This window comes from Anser anser (genome assembly GCF_964211835.1).
Source record: "Anser anser genome assembly, chromosome: 4".
Classification (NCBI taxonomy): Eukaryota; Metazoa; Chordata; class Aves; order Anseriformes; family Anatidae; genus Anser; species Anser anser.
The window spans coordinates 47,505,661-47,529,315 of record NC_139724.1 but is presented as its reverse complement, the minus strand read 5'-3'; the positions used below and the strand labels follow the sequence as shown (position 1 = coordinate 47,529,315).

General features: G+C 42.7%; 1 protein-coding gene across 7 annotated transcripts in view; it reads left to right on the top strand.

Annotated features, from left to right (window-relative positions):
• The window catches only part of CFAP299 (cilia and flagella associated protein 299), a 215,361-nt gene that overhangs the window by 182,705 nt on the left and 9,001 nt on the right, over window positions 1-23,655 (top strand). For 6 of the 7 annotated variants that reach the window (XR_014583995.1, XM_083835092.1, XM_083835090.1 and 3 more), the window contains one exon: window positions 120-262. Coding sequence is in view for 6 of the 7 variants with exons in the window: in XM_083835092.1 (XP_083691218.1) it covers window positions 120-262 (143 nt within the window). In the remaining variant the exon portion in view is untranslated. Of the gene's footprint in view, window positions 1-119; window positions 263-18,700; window positions 21,799-23,655 lie in introns of those variants that run through there. The other variant, XM_083835093.1, reaches the window with a different exon arrangement.

Sequence of the window (23,655 nt, the reverse complement as noted above, 5' to 3'; positions counted from 1 at the left end):
GAAGTCTGGCCCAGGTGAAGCTGAAAATATTTATATCATTTCTAAGTGTTTTTACACAGAAAACTGAGTGCATATGTATATCTCCACCCTTCATTTGTGGCCTTCTTTGTGTTTTTCAGTCCATAATCTACATTCGTGACTATAATTCTCGTCACCAGGAGGTGTCTGCATACATCGACTATGCATACAGACTGACAACAGATGATTTTGAAGCCTACTTCAGTGGGAAGAAGAGACTTTTACCTCGGAAAACAGATCTGAGGTATTTATCTTGATTTTGTTTCCACTTACTTGCTTTTAGGCGAGAGAGATTTAAATGATTTTGAGTGGGAAGAGAGCCTGTGAAAGTGTTTTGCACTGGATCAGAATCAGTTATAGAGAACAGCTTAAAGGAAGGATCCTGTCAGATTTGTTTAGTTCAGAGAATAAAGCTTAAAAAGGACGATACAGCCGTTGCCTGTCTCTGCATCTTTCAGTACCCTGAGGAGCCCATAAATAGTGACGTGCTTTAATGGGAAAGAGCATACTTCTGGAGATGTGGCAGACTAAATAACTACACTCAGCAGTTGCCAGAACATCTCTAGCTTTCCCCACTCTCCACGAAGTCCTTGGGAGGATGCTTCGCTTTGAAAGGGGGTCACGTGCACAAGTCTCATGGTGGTATGTTACCTATGATCAGTGATAAAGTCCATCAGTAAGCTGTTAAACAGAAGAATGTATTTTCTTTAAGATATATCCTGTGCCATTGTGCCAAGAGATATATTTGTGAGAGACGCTTGCACGCATCTGTACGTGAAGGCCAATTTTAAGAGGTGTGGCAAAGCTGAGGTCTGCCTGGGGCCTGGGCACCAAAGCTGTGTGTGAGGCAGCAGGTGTCATTGGCAACGGGGGAAGAAATCATAAAAATTTCAGCTAGTGCTGTGAATTAGTATGGAAGTCTTCTCTTCCCATGTGCTAGAATGTAAGACCTGTGAGCAGCTAGCTGCCATGCCATATGCTGTCACTTATCTCCTGGTGAAAAGGTGCCCAGTACGAAGGAATTGCTGCGTTTTCTCAGATTTCTGAGTGGTTTTCTGTAATGCAAATTATTTCTTTGGAAGCAATGCAAATCACTGCGCATGCTGTTCAAGTCAAATTCTGGTGTTTAGGATAGAGTGTTGGAGGGAACAGTGGATTGGTGAGGTTGTGCCATTCATTTACAGTACAGCAGATGTCAGTAATGAGGCAAAGAAGCACACAAATTTCTCAGCGTTGCCTGAGATGTGAAGCAAAATTCCAAATTTTACACTTCTAAATCACAGTGATGAACAGTCAGTTGGTGTTTATAACTGAACTAAGAACAAGAGTGAACACAACATTGTGTCTGCTTTGCATGTTATGACCTGTCTACATATTAGAATATTATTAGAGGCTCATAAATAAGCCTTTTATGTTATCATCATATGCGAAAAGAGATGTCACTGATATATCCAGGAGCTGTGCTTAGTCCTGCTTATTCTATATTGAAAAAGTCTCATTTGATATAAGCTTCAATCTCTTTTTTCCTCCCTTGTGTCAAAACTACTACAAATCCTTCATAGACAGTTTTGTATTTTCATTCCTTCTAAGGGTAAAATATAGCTTCATTTTACTTTACTGTTAAAAAAACTAAAGCGTGGGGGGGGTTAAGGCATAACTTATATTCTAGTTGACCAGCCTCATATATAACACGTGGAAAACTGCATCTGAATTTACCACTGGAAGGTAGAGGGAAGTTCAGATAAAGCATGCACAGTGCCAGGAAGACCACTTTGTTTAATTTATATATGGGTATGAATGTAAGCAGCCTAGTTAACGAGGTTCATATACAAACATATAACTCTCTGTATAAGTATACCTATAGATCATGACGTGGTGGCACATTGGTACACTGGCCAAAGAAAAAACCTTTGTGGTTAGATAATGTGATTCTGGATTCATCCTACATACGGCTTTTCATACAGACCTCACCCTGTCAGAGAACATCTCTAATAGTGATGCATTTCTGTTGCCCATAGCTCACAGGTGTTGTCGAGCATCCCATTTTGCATCAGTTAGGTATCTTCGGAGCAGCACCTTTTTTCCTGCCATGTCTCTCGTGATTACCATTGTGAATGTTATCAGCCAGACAGAGAACAGGCATGAGGAAGCCCAGGACAAAAGATTTAGCTGGTACTGTAGATGTTTGAAACTGGTGAATTCCCTTTAAGCACTATTCCCCACTTAATTGATGTAAACTCAACTAATGAGTGCAGAGCTCTTGTCAGACATTTGCAAACCCTTGTGAGTGAGTGCCCCTGGCCTGTCACAGTTCAGCACGTGTGTGAGGAGCATTCTTAGGTCCACAAACCCAGGAGGGTCCCAGCAGGTGGTACAGAATGTGACAAAAGGCCCACCTTCCCTGGCCACCAAGCTGAGTTCTCCTGCTAATTTGTAATATGTCTATTACAAGAGACATTTCGATGATGGCTTTTCTGGAGGCGTCAAATAAGCTGAAATGGGCAGGCTGAGGGTTCTGGCATATTGTCTTGTTTCTTGTTCATTCCTCGTTGGCAAAGATGGTAGGCAGAGGCAGGGATCTGTGTAGGTATGTTGAGGCCCACCTAGCCATTAGGTGGCCAGCAGCTTCTTTTGGAAGAGCAATGGGCAGAAGAAGTGGGGGCCTCTAACTTTGACTTGACCCTGAAAAAGTTTAAATAGAAGATTAAACTTTGCTGAACTTGAGCTCTATGCTGCAGGCTATTTTCGTTTGTTAGCCTGTGTTGTGCATGCCATATAAAAATTGATCAATTTTTGCCCTAGGCTTTGAAATGCAAGGCTGTCCGTGGTAATAGTAATGAAAGTGCATGCCAGCCTGGATCCCTCTAAAATTTAAATAACAAGTTTGGATTGTTTTCCAAACCACAGTAGCAGAGAAGGGCCTAAATTTGCATCCATTCTCTAAAGCCAAATGGTAAAAATCTCTTCACAGAAAGTGCCTTCTATTCCCATGCCTTCTCTATAATCTTTTCTTTCTGGTTGGAATATTGCTTTTTAATTAACTCTCTTTAGATTTTGTTGTGTGACTGTTATGTTCTGCATTACCCATTCAGTGTATTGCACAGCCTATAATTCTTCTCAGTCTAAAATTTTCTAGATTTTAAGCCCAGGAAGAACTGCAAGGACTCTGTGAGCTGGTCTCCTGCAGAACGTATGCCATAAAGTTTAGCAAGTCTTGAATATACTACATGGCTGGATAATTGACAACTAGTTTAGAAAGGTATAAGATTATGATTTAAAAATTGCTGTTGGCAGAGAACTTACCATGTCTCCCATAAACCTTTTTATTGAATAGATAAATATGTCTTGTTTCTTACTATAAGTCTAAATTGGAACTTCACCTGCTGGGTGCTGTATTTTTACTTGTATGCCAGATTAAATACAGCTTTAGGGTTAGACAAGCTGTGGTTACATAGGCTGTCATCAAAACTGTCTTCAGCCATTCTTCAGTGATCTATAAAGAATTTTCTTACAGCTAATTGTACATTTAATGGTTATCCTTGTCTTGGCAGCCTTGTTCCTCTGCCTCTTTATTTTCCTCCATGCTTCTTCAAAATGTGTCAGATGCTGTTTGTGGATGGAGATAATTTGTATGTATAGTTCTGTGACCTCAGCCTTTGAGTTTCTTAATGAACCTCTTTTCATCACATTTTCTTTCCCCAGATACTTATACGTTTAGGCAGATATAAAAACGTCCTAGTGTAGAGGGCACATTTGTTTCCCAAGCTGAAAGAATGGATGAGTGTTTCAGTTGAGAAGGGTTGTTCCTAAATTCATTGTATCAGCTTAAGTTGTTCCAAAATGCTGCCTTCCTTCTTAAAGAACAATTCAGTTTGGGAAATTGCCTCACTCAGACCTTTCCAAAGCCCTTGCTCTTGGTTGTATTTACTTTTAGTCACTTGGGAGATTGACGTGTAAATCTTGGATTTTGCAGGAGAGGCTAGTATCTTGTGCAAAGCTATCAAATTATCTTTTAAATACAGAAATCAATACTTTGCTGCAACACATTTTTTAATTAGCTGTTTGACGCTGTCAGAAGATATTAACTGTCAGAAGATATTAAGCTCAATCTTAGGTATCCCCTGAATCAGGTTCTTGCTCGCAATACATCTTAAAAATACTGAACAATTAGGTTTATGTGGGGTTCATATTTTAAATCTGGTGGGTAATATCAGAGGCTCTTGTATTTGATCTACGTGGTTCCTCTGAGTATTTCTGCCATTTTATTGCATTGACCTATCAAGGGAGTATTATTTATATGATATAATCCTCATTTGGTTCCAGTTTATTAAATGAAAGGAATGTGTTAGGCAGTAAGTTCTTAAGAGGTCTGGAATCTGGACAGTAATTGAATCCATTCCTTCTCAGCTAATTTATGTAATCTGATGAGAAACAAGTGTAATACAATTTGTTCAAAGAAAATGGAGAATGTTCGCTCCGTGGAACAGTACCAAAAAAAGTCTGCTGAATGAAAAAGCACAGCAAAAGACAAAGTTTGGGCTGCCTTTTGTCTGTTCAGCTGTACTTTGAACAGCTCTCTCAGTTCTGTTTGTGAAGGAGGATGAAATTCACATCTTACAGTAGAATTGTTCTATTCTCATTTTGTGTGAACTCCTGCCCTGGGTTTTTGTTAATTTTCTGTGGCAGTGTGATAAATATGGTATGTATGATATTGTATTCTCTAGTGTTTTATCTTCACGTCTAGCTTGTGGTTGCAGTGTTTTCATTTCTTCTTACTAGTTCACTCAGTCTTTTCTAAAACAGATCCGGATAAGGAGCCATTTATTGTAGAACAAGGGTCCTAGATTTTTCCCTGAAGTAATGGTCTGAAATCACTTACTTATCTCATCAGAAGTGAAACTTGTTTGGTTTTGGCCCCAGCACGCACCAGCTTGAGCTTGGGAGGTCCGGCATTCAGGGCCTTGTGGTGATACACCTCGCCTGCGATAGGAGTGCATCATGACACACCGGTACTTTCAGATGCAGCGTGTTGTTCTTTGCTATTGGCAAGAACCATCCCATCAGCTTCTGCCCTTCTTTTCTTGCAGTTCAATTGTGGTCTGTTTTGGCTACGAGTGGGCGTAGCGTTTGGCAGCCATACATGAGATGGGGTTGGAATTCCCTCCCATTTTATTGTCAGGTATATACCAAGATAACATCTGTTAATCTGCAAAGACCTGTAAGCCAGATCATGGCCAGCAAGACGTTCCCAAGCACGGGGCGTGAAGCAACGTCTCCCTTCCCTGCTGTACCCCACAGATCTGAGAGCAGTTTACAGAGGGAGTGCAGCTTCGACCCTTCTTACCCTGGCAAGAGTGGAGAGGGAGGGAGATGCACTTCACACCTTTCGCCATGGGCAGTCCTGTGGTGCCAGGCAGAAGATGTTCAAAGCTTCTGCTGCCTCGGGGAGCAGGTGGCAAGGCAGAGCCAAACTCCTGCTGCACCCCAGTTGGGGATCCACGTGCAGGGGCTGTGGTAATCCCAATACCTAGCCTGATGCCGCTGGCTGTTGTTTCTCCCCAGCCAGGACATGCTCTGAGGCTGCAGTCTCAGGCTGCCTGCAAAATGACTGATTAAACCAGCTTGAGTTAGGAGCAGGTCATGTACAGCAGGTAGCGGGCACCTGTCCTTGGTGATACCTCTTCTTGGGTATCTCCTTCCACCTTTGGGGAGCAGGGTGTTGAATGGATACAGGAGGAAAACAGGCTGTATTTATTTGGTTGTTTTCTTGGTGAGGGCTTGGGTATGTTTGTTTTGTTTTGTGCTTTTTGTTTTGTTTCCAAATAAAACAGGAGGTTGTCCTTGAATTTAAAAATCCACAGTCATCCATGTCTATGATTGCCCAGTGGTGTTTTTACTTCAGGTGGCTCTGAAAGGGAAGCCTTCTGGTAACTCATTCCTGGTGTACGTCTGCTGGCCCCATTCATTGCGTTTGGCACGCCACTCTCCAGCTATCACAGATAATGCAAAAGATGTCAGGTTCTCAATGGTGTTGGAAGCCTGCGAATCAAAAGCTCATTAGTGTCACTAATGATTGGGTGCTATGGATATTGAACATGAGTTAAATCCAAAATTTGTTTGGGGAAAACAGGTGAAAACATCTTGAGTTTCCAAAATGTGCAGTCACCAATCTCAAAAAGGATTAGAATCAGGCCCCTGATTAGCAGGGATTACCATACTGCTAGTGATTTTAGACTGTAAAATAACTCAAGGTTGGAAAAAAAAATCTCTTTGACATTCCATTTTTGTAAGGACGTTGCTGACTGATAGAAAATGTTCTGTTGGATCCCTTAGAAAAGAGATACTCATCTTAAAGAATTTGATGAGAGCAATACTTTGTTTTGTCCTTCACAAAAAGTAGATATGTGGGGGGGTTCAGTTCTTTGTCACCATACTTCATGCTTACAGACCCATCTGCTTCTTTGGTTACAACTGCTTTCTGTGTTTGTTGCCTGCTCTCTAGGTAATACTAAGCCAAATGCTGTTGATACTATGGGAAAACAAATGGCAAAGGGTGTGAAAGTAGGGAGCCCAAATCAAAATGAACCCCCTGTCACCGCAGACGTGTCAGCTGGAGCCCTTTAGCCACACAGGGGAAAAGTGTTCCCCCCAGTGTTTATCTGCAACTCTTGAGTCCTTTCCTTGTGTAATAGTGTTCATCACGTATGTGTCTTTATATTATGACTCACAAATAGCATGGCCTGATTTTTTTATTTTTATTTTTTTTTTAAGATTTTCAGTACCTACAGCTATTGTTGCTTTTAGTAGTCCTTATGTCCCTCCCAGGGCTTCAGAAAACCAGTCACCTCTTTGATTCCAATTCATGCATGTTGCTGTCTCACGGTTAGGATGCTTCATCACAGCCTTAAACCGTTTAGAGGTAAAATGATGCTATTGTGCCAAGAGGAGAAGGGGCTGTGCAGAAGTACAGGGGGTAAATCTTAACAGCTGCTTAGCTATACGAGGCATCAGGGAGCAAGTGGCAGGTAGACACATAGATAGAAATTAGACTACATTCAGACTTGACGTTTGTATGTGTGAGAAGAAAACTCCATTGCTGCCAACTCAGTAAATGTTTAATTTGGAGATGTATGCTTCCACATCTGGCTTATACTTACATACATCAAATATTGCCAAATATTGTTTCTTTCACTTTTAATTTCTCCCCGTTTTTCTTTTTTCAATTGAAACTTTAGTCCCTTAAGAAAGATGAAGTCTCTTAAGGGGAATGGTTGGCTTTTTACAGCTTTGAGCAGGCTACCTTTCCTTTGAAATAGGAAATGGAAAATGCAAATTAATAAAATCTTTGAAAGAAAAATTTTCAGTAGTTGGGAAGGGCTGTCTTGCTTTCTTTGTCCATGCAGTCGTCCTATCACCCGAAAGAAGGGAAGAGTAGGAAAACCCACTTGGAAAACACAAATTGGCCACATGCTTTTTTGAAAGTGATTTGGGTTAAAGCTTCCGTGTGTAATTTGAGAGGCAGAAATGATTCACGGCTGTTTACTTGCATGAAGACAGTGTTATGATGCACAGACAGATGCATAAGGGGATCAGACCTAAACACGATAGCTTTTTGCCTCTTGCTGATTTTCTGAAAATGAAGGGAACAATCTTGCAGCACTCCTCTGTGTATTCGCTCATTCAAAGGGAGCTCTGCAGGTCACAAGATCCAATACCATATATCTTGCGTCACCAGATAGCCATGTATCTTCCCACAAGCCTCAGTTCTCTCTTAATGTGGACCAGAAATGATACTGAATTAATCTTTGTGATGCTGACAATAGATATGTGCTGGTGCTGTCGGGCTGGTTTTTATCAAGCTCTTCTAAATCGTTCCGTTGTTTGCTTAAGATCTGCCAGCCAGCGTGCCGCAAACCCGGCCACGTCTCATGCATGGAAAATGTGCCTAGCTCTTTCAGGCTGCCTTTTGAAGGGCCCCTCCAAGGTGCCCACCAGAATGGGCTCCCTGGCATGACTGCAGTGTAACTAAAAATTGTAGGAACAATAACAGCTGGTGGGTTATGTCCCGAGTAAAGGGCACGATCACTTCATTCACTTCAGTACTTACTTAGAAAAACTCTTAAAGCATACATTTACATGCTTTTGTAAGAAAGAAAAATGACTAAGGCACCTCGATTGGGGCTGCAATTATTACTGAATGTGTTTGCACATAAAATATTAGGAAGCGTTTAAGTTAACTGCTGTGTGTGCCATTAGTTGTATTGCTTATTGGAAAATTATGCCAGAAAGAAGAGTATATGAAGTGTGGTGGGAGAGGGAGAAGAGTCAGGCAGCCCAGAAAGAAGCACAGCATTTCACCAACCCAAAGAAACAGGTTGGGCTGTCACAATGCAGCCGAGACAAATCTGCTCGGACTCCACAAGAACAGCTCCGGTTTGGGCTGCAGCGCCAGAACTGGTGTTGCTTGTCAGTGAAGCACACAGACGGAGTGTTTGTCGTGACACTGCGGTGCCCCCTGGTTCTGTGAGTACTCTTCTGGAAATCTGGTGCTTTCGGCTGGCTGTCCTGTAAATGTCAGCCCAAGTGCCATGCGGCGATCATGAGGCAGTGTGTGATTTTTGCCATGCATCGGTGTCTGAGAAACCACTTTTTCCTTTTAGTTAGACAAGGAAATAGCTGTGGCTGAAGTCGGTATGTCCAGATTTCTTAATGGGTAGTTGTAGGGAATAACTAGTACTTTCTTTAGTGCTTTCTTTGCCAGCTATGCCCTAGTGAAAAGTATGGTAAAATCCTTCTGTGCTGCATTAATAAATAACAGGTATTGCCTGGGCTGCTAGCTGCTGTAGGTAAATCTGGGCACTTGTGGCTGGCAAGGGTGAAGTCCAGCTTGCTGATCACTGAGTCTCACCATAATCACTGTTTCTCCCTGTGCTCAGCGGCGCGAAGCCTCAGCCCGTGATAGACAGCCCATACCTGTGCCTGGCCTAGGCCTAGGAGACCTGAGGTCTTTTCTTGATAGTTATCTTCCAGGAACCAGAACTAATACCAAAGGGGGCATCTGTAGAGGCATCTATTTTACCTCCTCGGAAAAAGCTTGCCCTAAAACTTCCAAAATTCCGCTTTGGGAAAGACCTAGTGTATTTTAAATGTTCAGGACGGAAAAAGAGAGGGGGAAAGGAACAGGGAGAGACAACCCCTAACGAGCTTCGAATAACTCAGTCATTATTGGCTTTTGTGGCTGCGTTTTTCAAGCTCTCCTGTCAGAGTTATGCCAGTAATTAAATATCTGATGAAGGATGGATATGCAACTGGATTTCCCACATCCTTGGTGAGGTCTGAGCAATCAGGGTCTTGAAATAAACATTTGGCTGAAAAATTCCTCAGTACCCTAAACTGAACCTACTTATCTCCTGTGCTGAGGCTGAGGTCTGCAAGTAATTTTATCGCGTACAAAAAGTATTTCCAGTTAAAAGTTGTTGTTCAGTGTCACTGTGTTCTCCCTTATTTCTGGATTACCATGATGCCACATACCTGTCTTTTCTCCTGCAAGATGCCAGTTAATCTTTTTGCTTCTGCAACTATTCCTGAAAAGGAATACATACTTAAAAAGCAGCATACGCTACCTGTACCACTTGGCATGCCACTGAATTGCAGCACTTCTTAGCTTTAAAGCTGTATCTCTCGAGGGGTATTGGGAAGGTAAAGAAACCGAATTCCTGGCCTGTAGCAGAGATTTATGTGGATAAATATTATATTTCTCTGTGGGTCTGTTGATTTCTTTCAAAAAAATAAATGGGGGGGGGGGGGGGGGAACAATCTTTTTTTGTTTGTTTGCACTACAGAGTTTATATTTATGTCTGTGAAAATCTTTATAGGGCACACAATAGCGACTGTATTTTCAAAATATCCCTAAGGCACAGATGTTTACAGAGAGCAGATGGAAGTCTGGTTGATGAGTCCGCCAGCCTTCAGGAGAAAGCTCCAGTGCTGTGCTCAGGCCTCATCCACTTTGAGACAGGGCAGCTTGCTTTGTGCCAGCAGGGTATATTCTAAGGAGCAATAACGGGCCTCAGATGCAGAGAGCTGTGGGCATTAAAAGGAGCGTCATGTCCTTTGTGGCAAGTTGTTTTTGTTTTTTTTTCTGTCATCCAGCACACCTCCTGTCTGTTCCTCCATGTAGGAAGTGTCTGACTTTGTTGTCCTCTTCTTTAGTTTTGTTTAAATCTCATCCCAGTCTTGGTGCTCTCTGAATTTCCTGGTGTCTCCCTGCCTCCTTTTCCCCTCTCACTCCCAGACGCTTCCCAGGAGCTCTCAGAACTGGGCATTCCTCTGGGAAGCCCCATAACACCTCCTTGTGTTGTGCTTTCCATGGGAACCAGACCCTCCAAGGTCAAGGCCCCCTCGTGCGCTCCCTGATGCCGAGCTGCGGCAGGGGTGATGCAGTGTCCTTTTGTTGCAGCCCTCCCTGGCTGCAGAGCTTGCGGCTTGGGTCACGGCAGCCACCCGGCGCAGTGCTCGCAGCTTTTCTCCTTCCCTTTTATCCTGGGCTTAATGGCCAAGTGGCAGGGAGTTCCCATGCTTTTTCCAAGTGAGCCCACTGGGGCTTGTTGAGTGCAATCTGAGTCTCCCAGCCCCAGTAAATTCTTTTGGTGCTTTTCCAGGGGCTGCAGTGTGAGAGCAATTTAAGGAAATAATGTAATGCACTGCTATAGTAAAGATACCATCCATCTGCACATGATGACAACTTAACTGCAGGTACTGTATGGGTCCCCCAGGTTATATTTATTATGTCTCTGAAAATGACCACGAGCTAGGAAAGTGACTTAATTCCTTTCACTGATACGGCATTTTTGGAGGACATGTTTTTCCCTTACTACAAGCCTTAAATAGGCTATCCCCCCTCCTGCCGGCCCCCTTTCTTGATTAATGCCTGGAGACCGTGGATTTAGAATGACATTCCAGGCTGATCTAGTAACAAGGTTTGGATGTGAAAGCTGCAAGCGTCGAGCCAAGCTGGAGTCCTTGCTATGCCAGAAATGCATTGTTTCAGCGCTCTGTCTGGGTAGTGCACCTGCGCCTACACACTGGAGCTGCCACCGAGGAAACCTTCCTGCAGACCTGCTTCTCATTACATTCCCAGATCAAAATGTTCTTTGTAATGACATGGTATCTGGCCAGCTCCCTCTCCTGTGCTGGTATACCCTGAGGTTTGCGGTATACTGATACCACACTCTCCAAGATGTTCAAAAGCTCGGATAAACATTTGGTAATATGGATTTATGGCCTTCTCCGCACAGGCAGATCACACATGTTGTAACCACACTGAAAATATTTCCTGAAGAACAGCAGGAGTAGGGCTGGGAGAAACATGGGCTAGCAGTTAAGGTGGGGAAGGAAAGGTAATTCTTCTGTTCTTAATGCTCCCAGGAGTTAATCAAAACCGCTCAAAACACGTAGCAGAGTTAGGCAAGGAGAGACACATTCTGTTGGAAGAGAACGTTCGAAAGATTTCTCACATCATACAATCCCACATCTTATGATGTTATGACATATAATCCCGATGTTTTCAGCGTGAAACTGATAGAGAAAAGTCAGAATTTTCACAATTGATACTTCATGTGGCAAACCCACAAATGATTAATCAGACCTCTCAGGTAAGCAGACAATGTCTTGATAACGAGCAGTGAGGCAGGGATAAAGGGTGAGCGTGCTAGTTTTGATCTGTGATTTCCTGTGTGGCTTCAGACCTACGTGTTTGAGAGGAGAGGCACAGTCTAAACGTGCCACTGCTGCATTTGTCTCATGGGCATTGCCTACGATGACCCCATGGACAGATGGGGAAGGATGGACAGAGCACCGTGGTGGGGGCCTTAGCCATGGAAGTCCCCTCCCTCATCGGCAGGCGCGGGGACAGGGACATCCTTGAGCCGACAGTGGGACATGGGGACACCTGGGGCTGAGACAGGGTTTGGTCACAGTCAGCTGGGGCCACTGCTGCTCCGGGCTGCAATTCGCCAGGGCGCCTGCAGTTTCCCCTGAGAGCCTTTGCGTGTGTTCTGTGGGTGGGTGTTGGTAGGATTCTGTCTGTAACTGTACGGTGATTTTCCACTATGCTCACATTTGCATTTAAATATGGATACGTGCCTGGAAAAGCGTGCACATCAAGAGATGCGTGTGGCAGTGGTTATTGTAAAATGAAAGTTTTACAGAAAAAAAAAAAGCGAAGCATAGCATGGATTACATTGTGCTCTGGACTTGTGAAATTCTGTCTTGAAGAGGACTGGTAAAAATTCTTAAAACACGTGTAAGAGGCAGGAGTTGTAGCATATAGCTCTGGTTGAGTGCATAGGAACCTGAATGTATTGTCAAATTCCAGTTGAGAGTAACCCTTTTTCTTGCTGTTGGACATGACGATATTCTGTTCTATATACAGCACAAACATAATTCCAGTACTCTAAAATATTCAACTCCATGGAGCAGATGTGGAAAAACAATGATTACATCAGTTATAAATCATAATATTTGAGAATCTAGCTCAAAACATTAAGGAGGGGAACAACTTATCTATCCTTTTTAATTTTAAACTGCTAGAAGGTAATTAATCTGCTATAAATCAATTTTTTCCACTGTAAAACCATTGTGCTGTTGCGGTGTTTTGGGGAACAATTAATCTTTTTTTTTTTTTTTTTTTTCCATATGTACACCCCACGTATACTGTCTTCAAGGAGAGATGTTCCTTGAACACTTTTTTTTTTTTTAAATCATTGTTTTGCCAAGTTCTGGTCTCTCTCTTTTGTCTATCACAGTTTGTAACATAGCTGCCTGTTCTGCTTGGCAGGAGAATGCAACATCATTGTAACCTTTTGGCTATTCCCCTTGTCGCTTAATCCCCTTTTGTGTTGGATGACAGTTTTTGTGTTTTCTTGCGGTCTTACAAATGTCGTTACCTACCTGTTAGTTAAAATCAAAATAATCTTACTGTAGCTCTCAAGGAACTTTATGGACATGTTATTTTGAGAAGTACGGAAAAGCCTTTGCTGTCCCTGTTTTTATGCTGTGGAACAAACTACAAATACTTGCACAAGACTTCTTGCATTGCTTCCACGTGAGAGAGAACTTCCCAGATTTGCAAAAAGGCCATTCTGAATATTCTTTTATAAAGGAAGAAAAATGCTTTGGTCAAAAAGGCAAAGAGGAGGGTTTTATGCATGTTACGTGCAGACTTGTAAGCAGCATTTCAGGCTGCTCTCACTGAACCTTTGTCCTCGACCTGACTGAGACCAAGGCTGTTTCATTTTTTATTTTCTTTCTCTTAGAATTGCAGTCTTTTCCAAACGCGAAAGCATTTTGGCCTTGGAGGACTCACAGGAGATGGGATTCACTCCTGTTCTCTGAATGGTGTAAAACCAATCCGCTCTGTTCTTTAGAGTGTTTCTTAAAAAATGGAAAAGTGATAAACATGGGACAAAAATTAAAAATATCAATCTTTTTATATTATCAAACTGATGAGGGAACAGAGCCAGTCTCCAGGAAATATTCATCTACACTTCAGGCTTAACATGACATTTCCTTCTCCTTATTGCTATGCTAATGTTTTCCCTAGTAATTACTATATCTTTCTTGCCACGTTTGGGCAAGTTCAAACCATTGGCTTGATGCTCCCCACTTACAATGCTTTCATTTTGAAGTAACACTAAAAATGATGTCTTTTGACCTGTGAAAATCGTCCATACGTTATTGGAGAACTGGGATCGTTATTCCTGTTTTTTTTTCTATCTCTGGTTTTTGATCGTTGCACTTATATATAAATTCTGTCAAGTCTGTTTTCCTAACAGTGCTGCTGTTTGACACTGACCCGTGTCTCAGCTAGATGCCTCAGAGCCAATTTGCCATTGTTGTAACATTAATGAAATTTTCAGATTTTATTTCCTATATCCATCAGTTAAATTGTTCTTTTTTTTTTTTTTCCATGAGCATTAGTAGCCATCTATGATGATAATTGCCATTTTATTTTTCAACAAATATGTTTAAAGTTTTGTTTTTCAGGAAACTGTAAGCATCAGCAGTATGCGGGAGACTGTAGGGAAAGAACTTTCCATCATCTTTTGACGTTGTGTCAGACCTTAACGAGGAGCTGTGCAGCACAGCAGCCCTGGGAGAAGATGTCCCCTTGATTCCAGGGGGATTAGGTTTACAGCCTCAACATGAGCCAATTTGATGCTATCAGATGCAGTAGGTTTTTGAAGCAAACTGCTTCAAACTTGAAGCAAAACTGGAAACTGAAACTGATTTTTTTGTTATAACTTATCATTATCTTCTGATGTCTAATTCTAGGGTGAATATCTCCTGTAAAATATACGATTTTACAGAGTTCCAAGCTGATGCTCTGTCAGAAAGTTAGTGAAATTAAGCAGTAAACGATTTTGAAAGTCAACATAGTCACATAGCAATGTCCAATTAAAGCTGTGTAGGATTTGGGGCATCTTAGCCATCTAGTACCACTGTTCTCTTTGTATTGAATGATTTTCGTAGTTTCAGATTTTCAGTATTATGATACCCTCAATCCTATATATTTGTACATTTTGATGGACATATGCAAAAAGAGTCAAGCACACCTCTTCTGTGCTCTGTGAGTAGAAGGGTAAGCAGTTCATGAATATAAGCAAGAAAAACATTGCTTCTAATTTGTAGCTTTCTGAGGAGGTTGTTGTGGTTCTTCTTTATCTGTAGTATGGCAGTAATATCCTCTCTACATCTGTATATTGAAGGTGAGCAAGGAGAGTGATTCCCACTGCTTTAGCTTGTTCAGTTGGCCTGTTCTTTAAGGAGCTGAGGATTATGTAGTCTTTGAAACTACCTTGTTAGGCATACACCTTCTGGGTATCTGATTCCTCAAACCTTACAGAAATGTGTAACATTCATGCTGCCAGGTGTTTATCTAAGATGTCTTTTTTGGAACAGATTTGAAAAGTATAGCCTCAGTAGTCAAAAGTATTGGTTTTATCCTGTTGGGAGTATGTGCTCTCATTCTTTGTAAGGAGTTGTACATTCTTTGTTCGCTTTCTGTGATTCAGATAACCTCAGGTGGTTTGCAGCTAATGTGAGTAACAGTTACCAAGGCCAGCTCACTCACTCTGTGGCTCTTTTTACTGGCTCCCTCCCTCCTCCACATCAGGTCCCTGATCTGTCCCCTCACCTGCAAGACCCAGCAGATGCTTTCAGACCACTTGCCCTGTTTATTCACGTACCCAGCAGCCTTCATACACATGAAGTTCTCCTGCAGCTTAAGTCTCTTTTTCCTTCTTCTCTCACTGCCTATTGGAACACGTACACCCTCTTCCAATTCATACAGCCTCTTCCTGGAATGGTTTTTCCAACCCAAGCATATGCACAGCTTGCAGTGCGCTGTGTAGTCCCATTGTATTCAATGTGTTTAATGTAGTTTTGGGAACTGGGGCCTATATCCTTTTTATCCCTCCAGATTTCAAAGAGGTTCTGGTTATAGACTGTTTCTCATTTTAATGTGACAGTAGATGACAGCATTTGACTATCTAGTTCTGCATGTGTGTCTCATGTGCTTGCGCTTTGCAGTCAGATTACAAACTATGGCTCAATTGTGGAGAAGAGATAAGGAATGTGAATACTCTTTATGCCATTTTGCTTTATTCGTATCACAGCTCTGCCGCCTTGTTTGCACTGAAATATAAAGGTTGCCTGCCTGATCTGCCTGATGCCCTGTCATATCTTTCCTCTGTTGCTAAATGTACATTTAAATTAATTGTGTCAGACTCCCAGATTAATAGTATGTGTTTTGAAAACATTAAAAAAAAAAGTGTTCTCAATCATTAAGTGGATTTGAGCCACTCAAACTATATGTTGATGTACATCACACCAATAGTGGAAATGTGTTTACTAATGAGTTTTATCAAACCTTTAGTAGCAAAGAAACCAGACAGTGCCTTTTTCTGTACCAAACACTCAACTGTAAGAAACTTAACTGATCATACAAAGGCTGGTGATGGCAAGAGTGAGGTGCCTGAAGTTAAACCTTGTTTTTTAGGTAACTAAATAAGTAGTGCTTTTAAAAAAAAATTGTTTTTACATTATAGGCCGTTAGTAACTGTCCCTAGATTTAGCAGCACCCTGGGTGCTTTGGTCCAACTGAATCCTGGCAAAACTCATCACTTAACTAGTATTGGCGAGCTGGAAACTGCAAAACCCACGTCCCAGCAATCTGCAGCAATTTTTGCATCCTGAAGCCAGGGTTTGTAATCCAGAGCTTTTCTCAGGCTGTGTTTCCTAACAGCCCTTTGGATCTAGTCAGCTTAAGAGAGACTCTCCCAAAGAGCTTTTTCCTCAAGGCAGGTTTGCCCTTTCCTGAAAAGCTGGCATTTTTGCCACTATTTACGATTGAAATTAGTGATGCATTCTAAGCTCTCCTGTTCCTGCGTGTTTAAAAGCTGAGGTCACTGGGATGCAGATAAAGTCCTGAGGGTATGGCAGAAAGGTGGAAGGGGGTGCAGGAGGCAATTGTAGAGCAATATTTTGAAAAGGTGCCTAAAGAGTAAAGAACTCTATTCAGAATGTGTGTGTAGTTGTCCAAGTTTGGAGGATATGAGACTTGTTATGCAGCAGCTTGCAGAAGGCAGCAGCACAGCTGGTGCCCTACCTCCCAAGTGCCCGAGCTGCCCCCAGCGATTTCAGTCTTCTGGACTGAGGTGCGGGGGGAACCGAGCTCTCCCTGAGGGCTGGGATCTTCAGCGTGCTGTTGTCCAGTGCTGGCAGTGAAGGTGCATCTGGATGTCACCAGGTCACTTGGAAACTGCAGCTTCATTCAGCAGATGGGTTGCTCTGAGGTTTCCCTTGGTCCCCAGGCCATTGGGATTTCAAAGGGTTTGCATTAGTGAGGCCTGGGAAGAAGGAAAGAATGCTTCCCAAGCCCTGAAGGTTGGCTGTCTCCCCTGGCTTTACCTCACACCACTAAACTAAAATACTAGGGGGGTGGAAAAAGCATTGATTTTTCATAAGAGTATTATTTTTCATCAGTTCGGCTAATAATCAGAAGTTTTAGCACATGGTTTTATAGATGAATTCTTTCTGGACTCAACTCTTTGCCTAAGGAGATTACAGTTGGAAAGGAAGAAGACCCCTTGAAAGAAACCACAGGAAGAAAGACAGAGATACATGCATATATTAAGCATGCTTTGAACACATGCCTTTCGAAAAATCCATCATTTCATCTCAGACGCTTAATCAAACTTTGATCAAGAAGGTAATTTATGGATGTTAAACCTGCTTCCTTCAAAAGGGAAAACGTTAGAGTAGCTGGCCCAGCTCCACAAATGCATGTATCCGAATCGATATGCAATAATAATTTGACATTTATTTCTCTAACTCGCCTTCCTGTCTAGTTGTTATTTAGTTCCTCCAGACTTTCCTGCTCATCTTGGCTTATCATGACTCTGATTCTACAAAGCACTTAAGTATTGTTTTCAGTGCAACTTGGGCATACATCTAAAGATGCTGTTTTTAGAAGTGTTACTGAGGAAGACAGGTGCCATGGGGGATTTTCAAAACCCCATGGAAGCTCCCTGCGGTGCACACCACCTACTACAAGAAACCATCAGGCAAGAAACTGTCAGGCTTTGGAAATCTGTCTTGGCATTTACCTGCATCTTTGGCACCTGAAGAAACTAGCTGAATGATGGAACAAGGCTTCAGTTGTTCATCATACTCCGGCTTTTCGTTAAGGGAAGATGAAAGCTTGTAAGTGAACCTACGTGACAATCAGACAAATGTTCAGCTGTGAAATATTCATCATTTCTATGTCAGCCTTAGAAACTCACCTCAGATAATTAGTCCAAACCTTTCCCTTAGACTTGATTATTTGCTGAGAAAGATTGTTATCACTTCTGCCATCTCACTGCTGGTAATTAGGTACTCCTTTGTCTACTGTGGTGAGGAACTGGATTCACTAAGTCCATAGTGAATGAACTTGAAGTCCCCTGTTCTCCAGAGCCACCTTCAGAATCTCAGCTGGCCACAGCACGTGGTGTGGAAGTGGGACAGAGTGACCCATGCATGCATGTTTTGCATACATTGTTTTTTTGTTTGTGTTCTGTTTAACACTAAGGCCTGTCTATGAGGGAAACTTTTAGGACAGATATTCTTATATGGTGGTGGTTGGTGGCTTTTTTGCTCCCATCTCAAAATGTTTTGAAAAGGCACATTAGGGAAAAAAGAAGAAAAAAAAACCTTTCCTGGGTGGCTGACTTTAATGCAATCACTGTTACTGGTACACAGAAGAACAAGGACTTGGGTTTTGTATGTTGATCTGTCAGTTATATGCAACTTCCAACAGGCCTTCAGTGATTATTAATTGCACAATATGTATAAGCTATTCATCCTGTTGTTCTTTCAACAATTACATGCCTCTTTTTTATCTTCTTCAGTGTAGCTTCAAGATAAAACTTTTTCTTTTCTTTGGCCATAAATCCTAATGTGTTGGGTGGTTTTATTCTTTTAAAGATGGAGAGAACTAATAAGATAATAAATTCTGAGTGATTACTGCACAGCTTCTGGATCTGACAGTAGTTTCATCATTTCTTGGGATCGAGCCTATAACCCTGAGGACTTGAATTTCTTCTCCTTTTATTGCTTTTATTTCTTTTCTTCTTCTTAGCCTTCATCCTGAAATGCAAAATCCATACACAGCTGAAGTTCAAACAATGCTGTGAGTACTGAGCAGATTTCTTGTAAAACATCTTGGCTACCAGAAATATTTTGAAGAGCTCCAATGCTGGGAATGTCTGCTAACATCCACTGAAAGCAATAGCACCTGGACCTACGCCTTGGAGCATGATGCCAGTGACAGCGAGCCAGGGTGCGTTACAGAAAGGATGACCCGAGTGCAGCTCAGGCGCCAGGCATGCTTCAGTTCAGACCATTGTGCCCTGCAGCCACCTGTGCCTTCCTGCCAGCACTGAAGGCTGCTTACTGTAAGCTGAGCAGGCTGAGGGCTACAGCCTCGCCGTAGGCTGCTGCTGGAGGTGGGGTGTTGCATACCTGGGACACAGAGGTGGAAAAAGCCCCCGTTGTCAGTGGTGAAAAAAAGGATGTCAGTCTTGCAAGCCTCTGCTTGGATTTCTGAGACTCAGGACTCTCAGAATTGGGAATGAGTTTAAGAGATGGAGCTACACAGCTAATGGGTTCCCATGCAGCTCATGTTTTCTGTCAGAGGAAAGACTCGTTTTGTTATGTTACCTATTTGCACAGAAGAATATAGCAGTATACAGCCTGGGAGAATCACTTCTGTAAACTCCAGCGTATGGCAACAGTCCAGTGTCTGGAGGTATGTTATAGATACATGCAGGAACAGTTGTCAGTGGAAGTTCTGCCAGAGTTTGAGGAAACCATTTCCGAGTTCTGAAACAGTGTCTGAATTACATGGGTCATCCCAGAAAGGCAGTGACATAGTCTCTGGGTTATTTTCGTAATTTTTAAAATGTAGGTAGTGATCTCTCTTGTTTAATTTCCTAATTCTACTTGTCAGTCCAAACTCAACAAAGGAAAGGAAATCTTTTGCACTCAAAAGTACATTTAGGCAACAATATGCTCTGTCTTATCAATGACGAATTGTTAAAATCCATATTTCTTGTCCTGGAAGCAAACATAGTGTTCTTGTGTTCCCTGCTGAATGTAGAAACATTTCTTTGCACTTGTTCAGGTCCCAGGAAGAATGGTTGTGCCCAGAGATGAGGAGAGCTTGGGAAGAATTTGGAAATGAAAAGTTCATGTAACAGTCAGGATTTTGGTGACTTTAATGACATCCTTCTGAGGGAGCAAACCTGATGCATGCAAACAGATTATAAGGACTGAAATTTATCAAACCTTTAGGTTTGATAGAAGGTGAAGTGCAATGGCTTGCGGCATAACAGGATGACAAGATAGAGTGGGCAGGTTGCAAGATAGCAGAGATGCATGGGATTATCATCTGGATCCTATTGCTGTATGTAAATCATGTTTTTTACGCCATGCAGTAAAAAAGGGGAGTCAAGCTCTGTGAGACATTTTCAAACTCTTGCTATTCATAAGCTTCCTTGCCGTGGAGTAGATGTGATCCCAGTGACTCGCAGGGGTGCACTGGCTGTTGCCCTGTGCTGGTTGAACACGCCGGGTGAGCTGCTGACCTCTGCTGAGTGGGATTACAGGGTTGCTGCTGCTGCCTGGGAGAGATTGGAAGGTGAGGCCATGTTTGGGACCTGCGCGGAGAAGGTGCTGGTGCTGGCCGCAGAGTGCTGCTGCAGGAGCTGTCCAGAAGCTGCACCTCTGCTAGGTCAGCGCTGGCTGGCACAGTGCCCGTGCCTGGAACCAAGATATCTGCTGCCCCCAGTGCTGATGTGGCTGTTTGCCAAGGTTGGTAATGAGATGCAGGGAACTGCACGGCTAAAGGCAAGGCCAAAAAGATTCTTTCTGGCATGGCAGTTCTGAGCTGGGAAGCCTGTCACAGATTAGAGGCAGAGGACCCCATTACCCCCTGTGCCAGTAGCATAAACAGGATTTGTCAGGCAGTATCTGCCGTGGTGACCGCTGCTTTGTAACTGCAGACACAGCAGGAAGTGCTGTGCTTTTTCACTGACTACAAGAAACCAAGGCATGAACAGGTCCTACGGACCAGACGTTCATTTCTCCAATTGTATACAAGAGTTCATTGGAGTAACTCTTGATGTACAACCAGTTTGGAAGATTGGCCATGTGAGTTTAGCTAAGTGTTAGCAGGTTTTAATCCAATACTGACAATATAGCGTGTCAGCAGGAAAAGAAACCACCAAAACTAGCTGCTGTGCACAGTAGCTGTGGACAAATCAAACTGCCTTGGTTTCCCAAAGTACTATAACAAATCTCACCCTACCTCAGCAATTGTTTGGTAAATGCAATTATTTCAATCCAAGCTGCTTTGAGATGAAAAGGGAAAGCAATATTGGACATCTTAAAATTTCTTAGGTGGAAAAAGTAGCTTGTTCTTGTGTAACCAGAGGTCTGTGACATGCATCTTATTACAAAACCATGGTTGGCATGGAGTCAGGCATGTGTGCTGTATTACAGTGTCATGTCCCACTGAGGCATTGACCTTGTTCACACCAGAAAGCTCTGGAAGGACTGACAGACCAAATCCCATCCAAGTATGTTGCTACTTTGTCGTGTTTGGCACCACGCAGGATGCCAGTTTTCAGCCTTACTGGGAAGATTAGCAGTGCACTCCTTCTGGAGGGCAGAAAGGAGGAGGATATCAGGGTAAAGGAGTTGCTGCCTTGTTTTATTTCCATTTCTGCTCTTCTTTGTTGTCCTGCATCCCCCTATAACCCTTGTCTGCAGCCTTCTGCTGCTGCCCAACTACAGAGAGCTGGTCTGTAAATTACCAGGAGGGGGTCTGGAGCCAGATAGTTTGCATCGCAAATTCATAGAACCACAAACTGAAAAAAGTTGTTGAGCCATCATTGTTTATAATTAGTTTTTGACTGAAGTCCCAGTCTGCTATAGGGAATGGTTTTATCTTAGTGTATGTGTGGGTGGGAAGAGAACTGAAACAAGGAACCAATCCTTATCCTGAGGGGAAGAAAGAGCTGGGTAGTATAACTTAACCCCATGGGATCAAAGGTGGGCCAACACAGACATAAACACCTTTGCACTATGTTCTCGCTCCCTGATTTTGCTGATTTAAATAGTAAATACTAAGCTGGGACAACAAAGCACTTACCCTGGAGACACACACCTTCTTTTCTTTTGGTCAGATGGTGATTGGCAACCCTTGGTCTGTTCTGTGTCTAAAACCCTCTCCAGTCTGTCCAGGCCTGATGCACCAAGCATTGTACTTCCACCCCTACAATAAGGCTATGTAAGTCCTTTCTCCATCACAGCTGGTTTCCCACTACAGACTAAGGGGAGAAAAAGGGGACCTTTTCTTGCCTGGGATTTGGCTGTGGCAAAACAGTTGGGCAGCTCCCTGAATGTGAGCAGCCGCAGGACTCCCACCAAAGCATCCCATCTCCTGGCTAGGGCTGGCAGCTGGGGTTCTTCACCGCTTTGCCTTCAGCACACGTGTCCCAGGGAAAAATCTTCGCTGTTTGCTGTGCCCTGGCTCCCCCAGCCACTGATGAGCTGTAATAAAGCCTGCTTTACATCTCGCAAGAATGTCAAGTGGTTTAATGCGTGTTTACAGAAGGACCCAGAGATTTTTGGATGAAAGACATTGTGTAAGCACCATGTGGTTTGATGTGCTGCCATCTTGGTACCCAAAGGATAACTTTAAGGATACAAAAACCTGTATTCATATTCTTGTGTTTTGGGAGGGCATTTGCCTGTCTGCAGAACGAAAATCTGCTCAGACCAGAAATTAGCTAATGAATGAAAAAAAAAAAAAACAAGGCTTGCATATTTGTCTGTATTCCCAAACAGTGTGCTACTTGTTCTATACCACTGCACCAACAAGTCATTGTTTAAAAAAAAAAAAATGTACTCCACATGCTTAAGTGCCGTGCTGAGAACTGCTACATTTGTTCCAAAACACATGGAAATCAAACAAAATAGTAATAGAAAAAATGCACACTGCAAATTTTGTCTTTGGCTTTTGAACCTGTTCATCTGATACCATGTTTTCATCTGAGGATAATTTAAATATTTAAAGCCCCATGTAGTTCTGCTAATAAAATCAGTTTGGTTAGATTGGGATTATAGCAACTCATAAATAGGGCTTCCTACCGAAGTTTGTTTTAGAATTTATTCTACAGAAAGAAATAAGGATGAGATGAGATTGCCTAGCTCCCTATTTCCACTCTCCTTTTATATCAACATCCTCCTGGTAGAATGCATTGAGTCCGACGACCAAGTTTCACCATAACATTAACTGGCAGGGGAGAGGCTGCTCCAGAGAAGCCTTCTCCAATCCCTTGTTCCTCTGATCAAAATTCTTCTGATCTCCTGGCTAGACGCATTTCCATCTTTCATGTATTGCTTTGACCTTACTGTAATGCTGCCCTCTAGCAGCAGTAGCCCTTAACATCTTGCCAGCTGAAGCTGGGTGCAAGGATTACTTGAATCTTGATGTCATCACTTGCGTCAGTTCTCAGTGAAAAACCTGAGTAAAGGAATGCAGGGGGAAATTCCTTTCTGTGGCCAGACACCTCCAAAGTCGTCCTCATAGCAGCAGCCTCCAGGTTATCTGTTGCTCTTTGTTTTAGAGGACACGGGAATGCCAGGCAGTGCAGGGTGCAGCACTCCCACATGCGCATGTGTGGGAAGGGCACCGGAGAGTTGCGCAGGGCATTGCCCCGTTCTCTTACTCATCAGTACAGAGTTCTGAGGGTTTCACCTCATTTTGCCGGTGGCCTGTGGGTTCCTCTCGAGCATCTAAGCATGTGACAGAAACTAATTTGTCATTGCGCAGGAGTCCCCAACAAAACTGCTTGTGTTAGACGTTTATTCCCCAGCATACAGCCTGTCTGAGCCCTGATCTTGTCTTCACTGGACATCCAAAGTTCCCAGTGACTTGAATGTGGAAGTATTGTAGGAGTAGTGTTGGAAACTTGGCAAAATGCAGGAAGTTATTATCTGGTAGCTAATTGACTGTTTCCTCCTTCA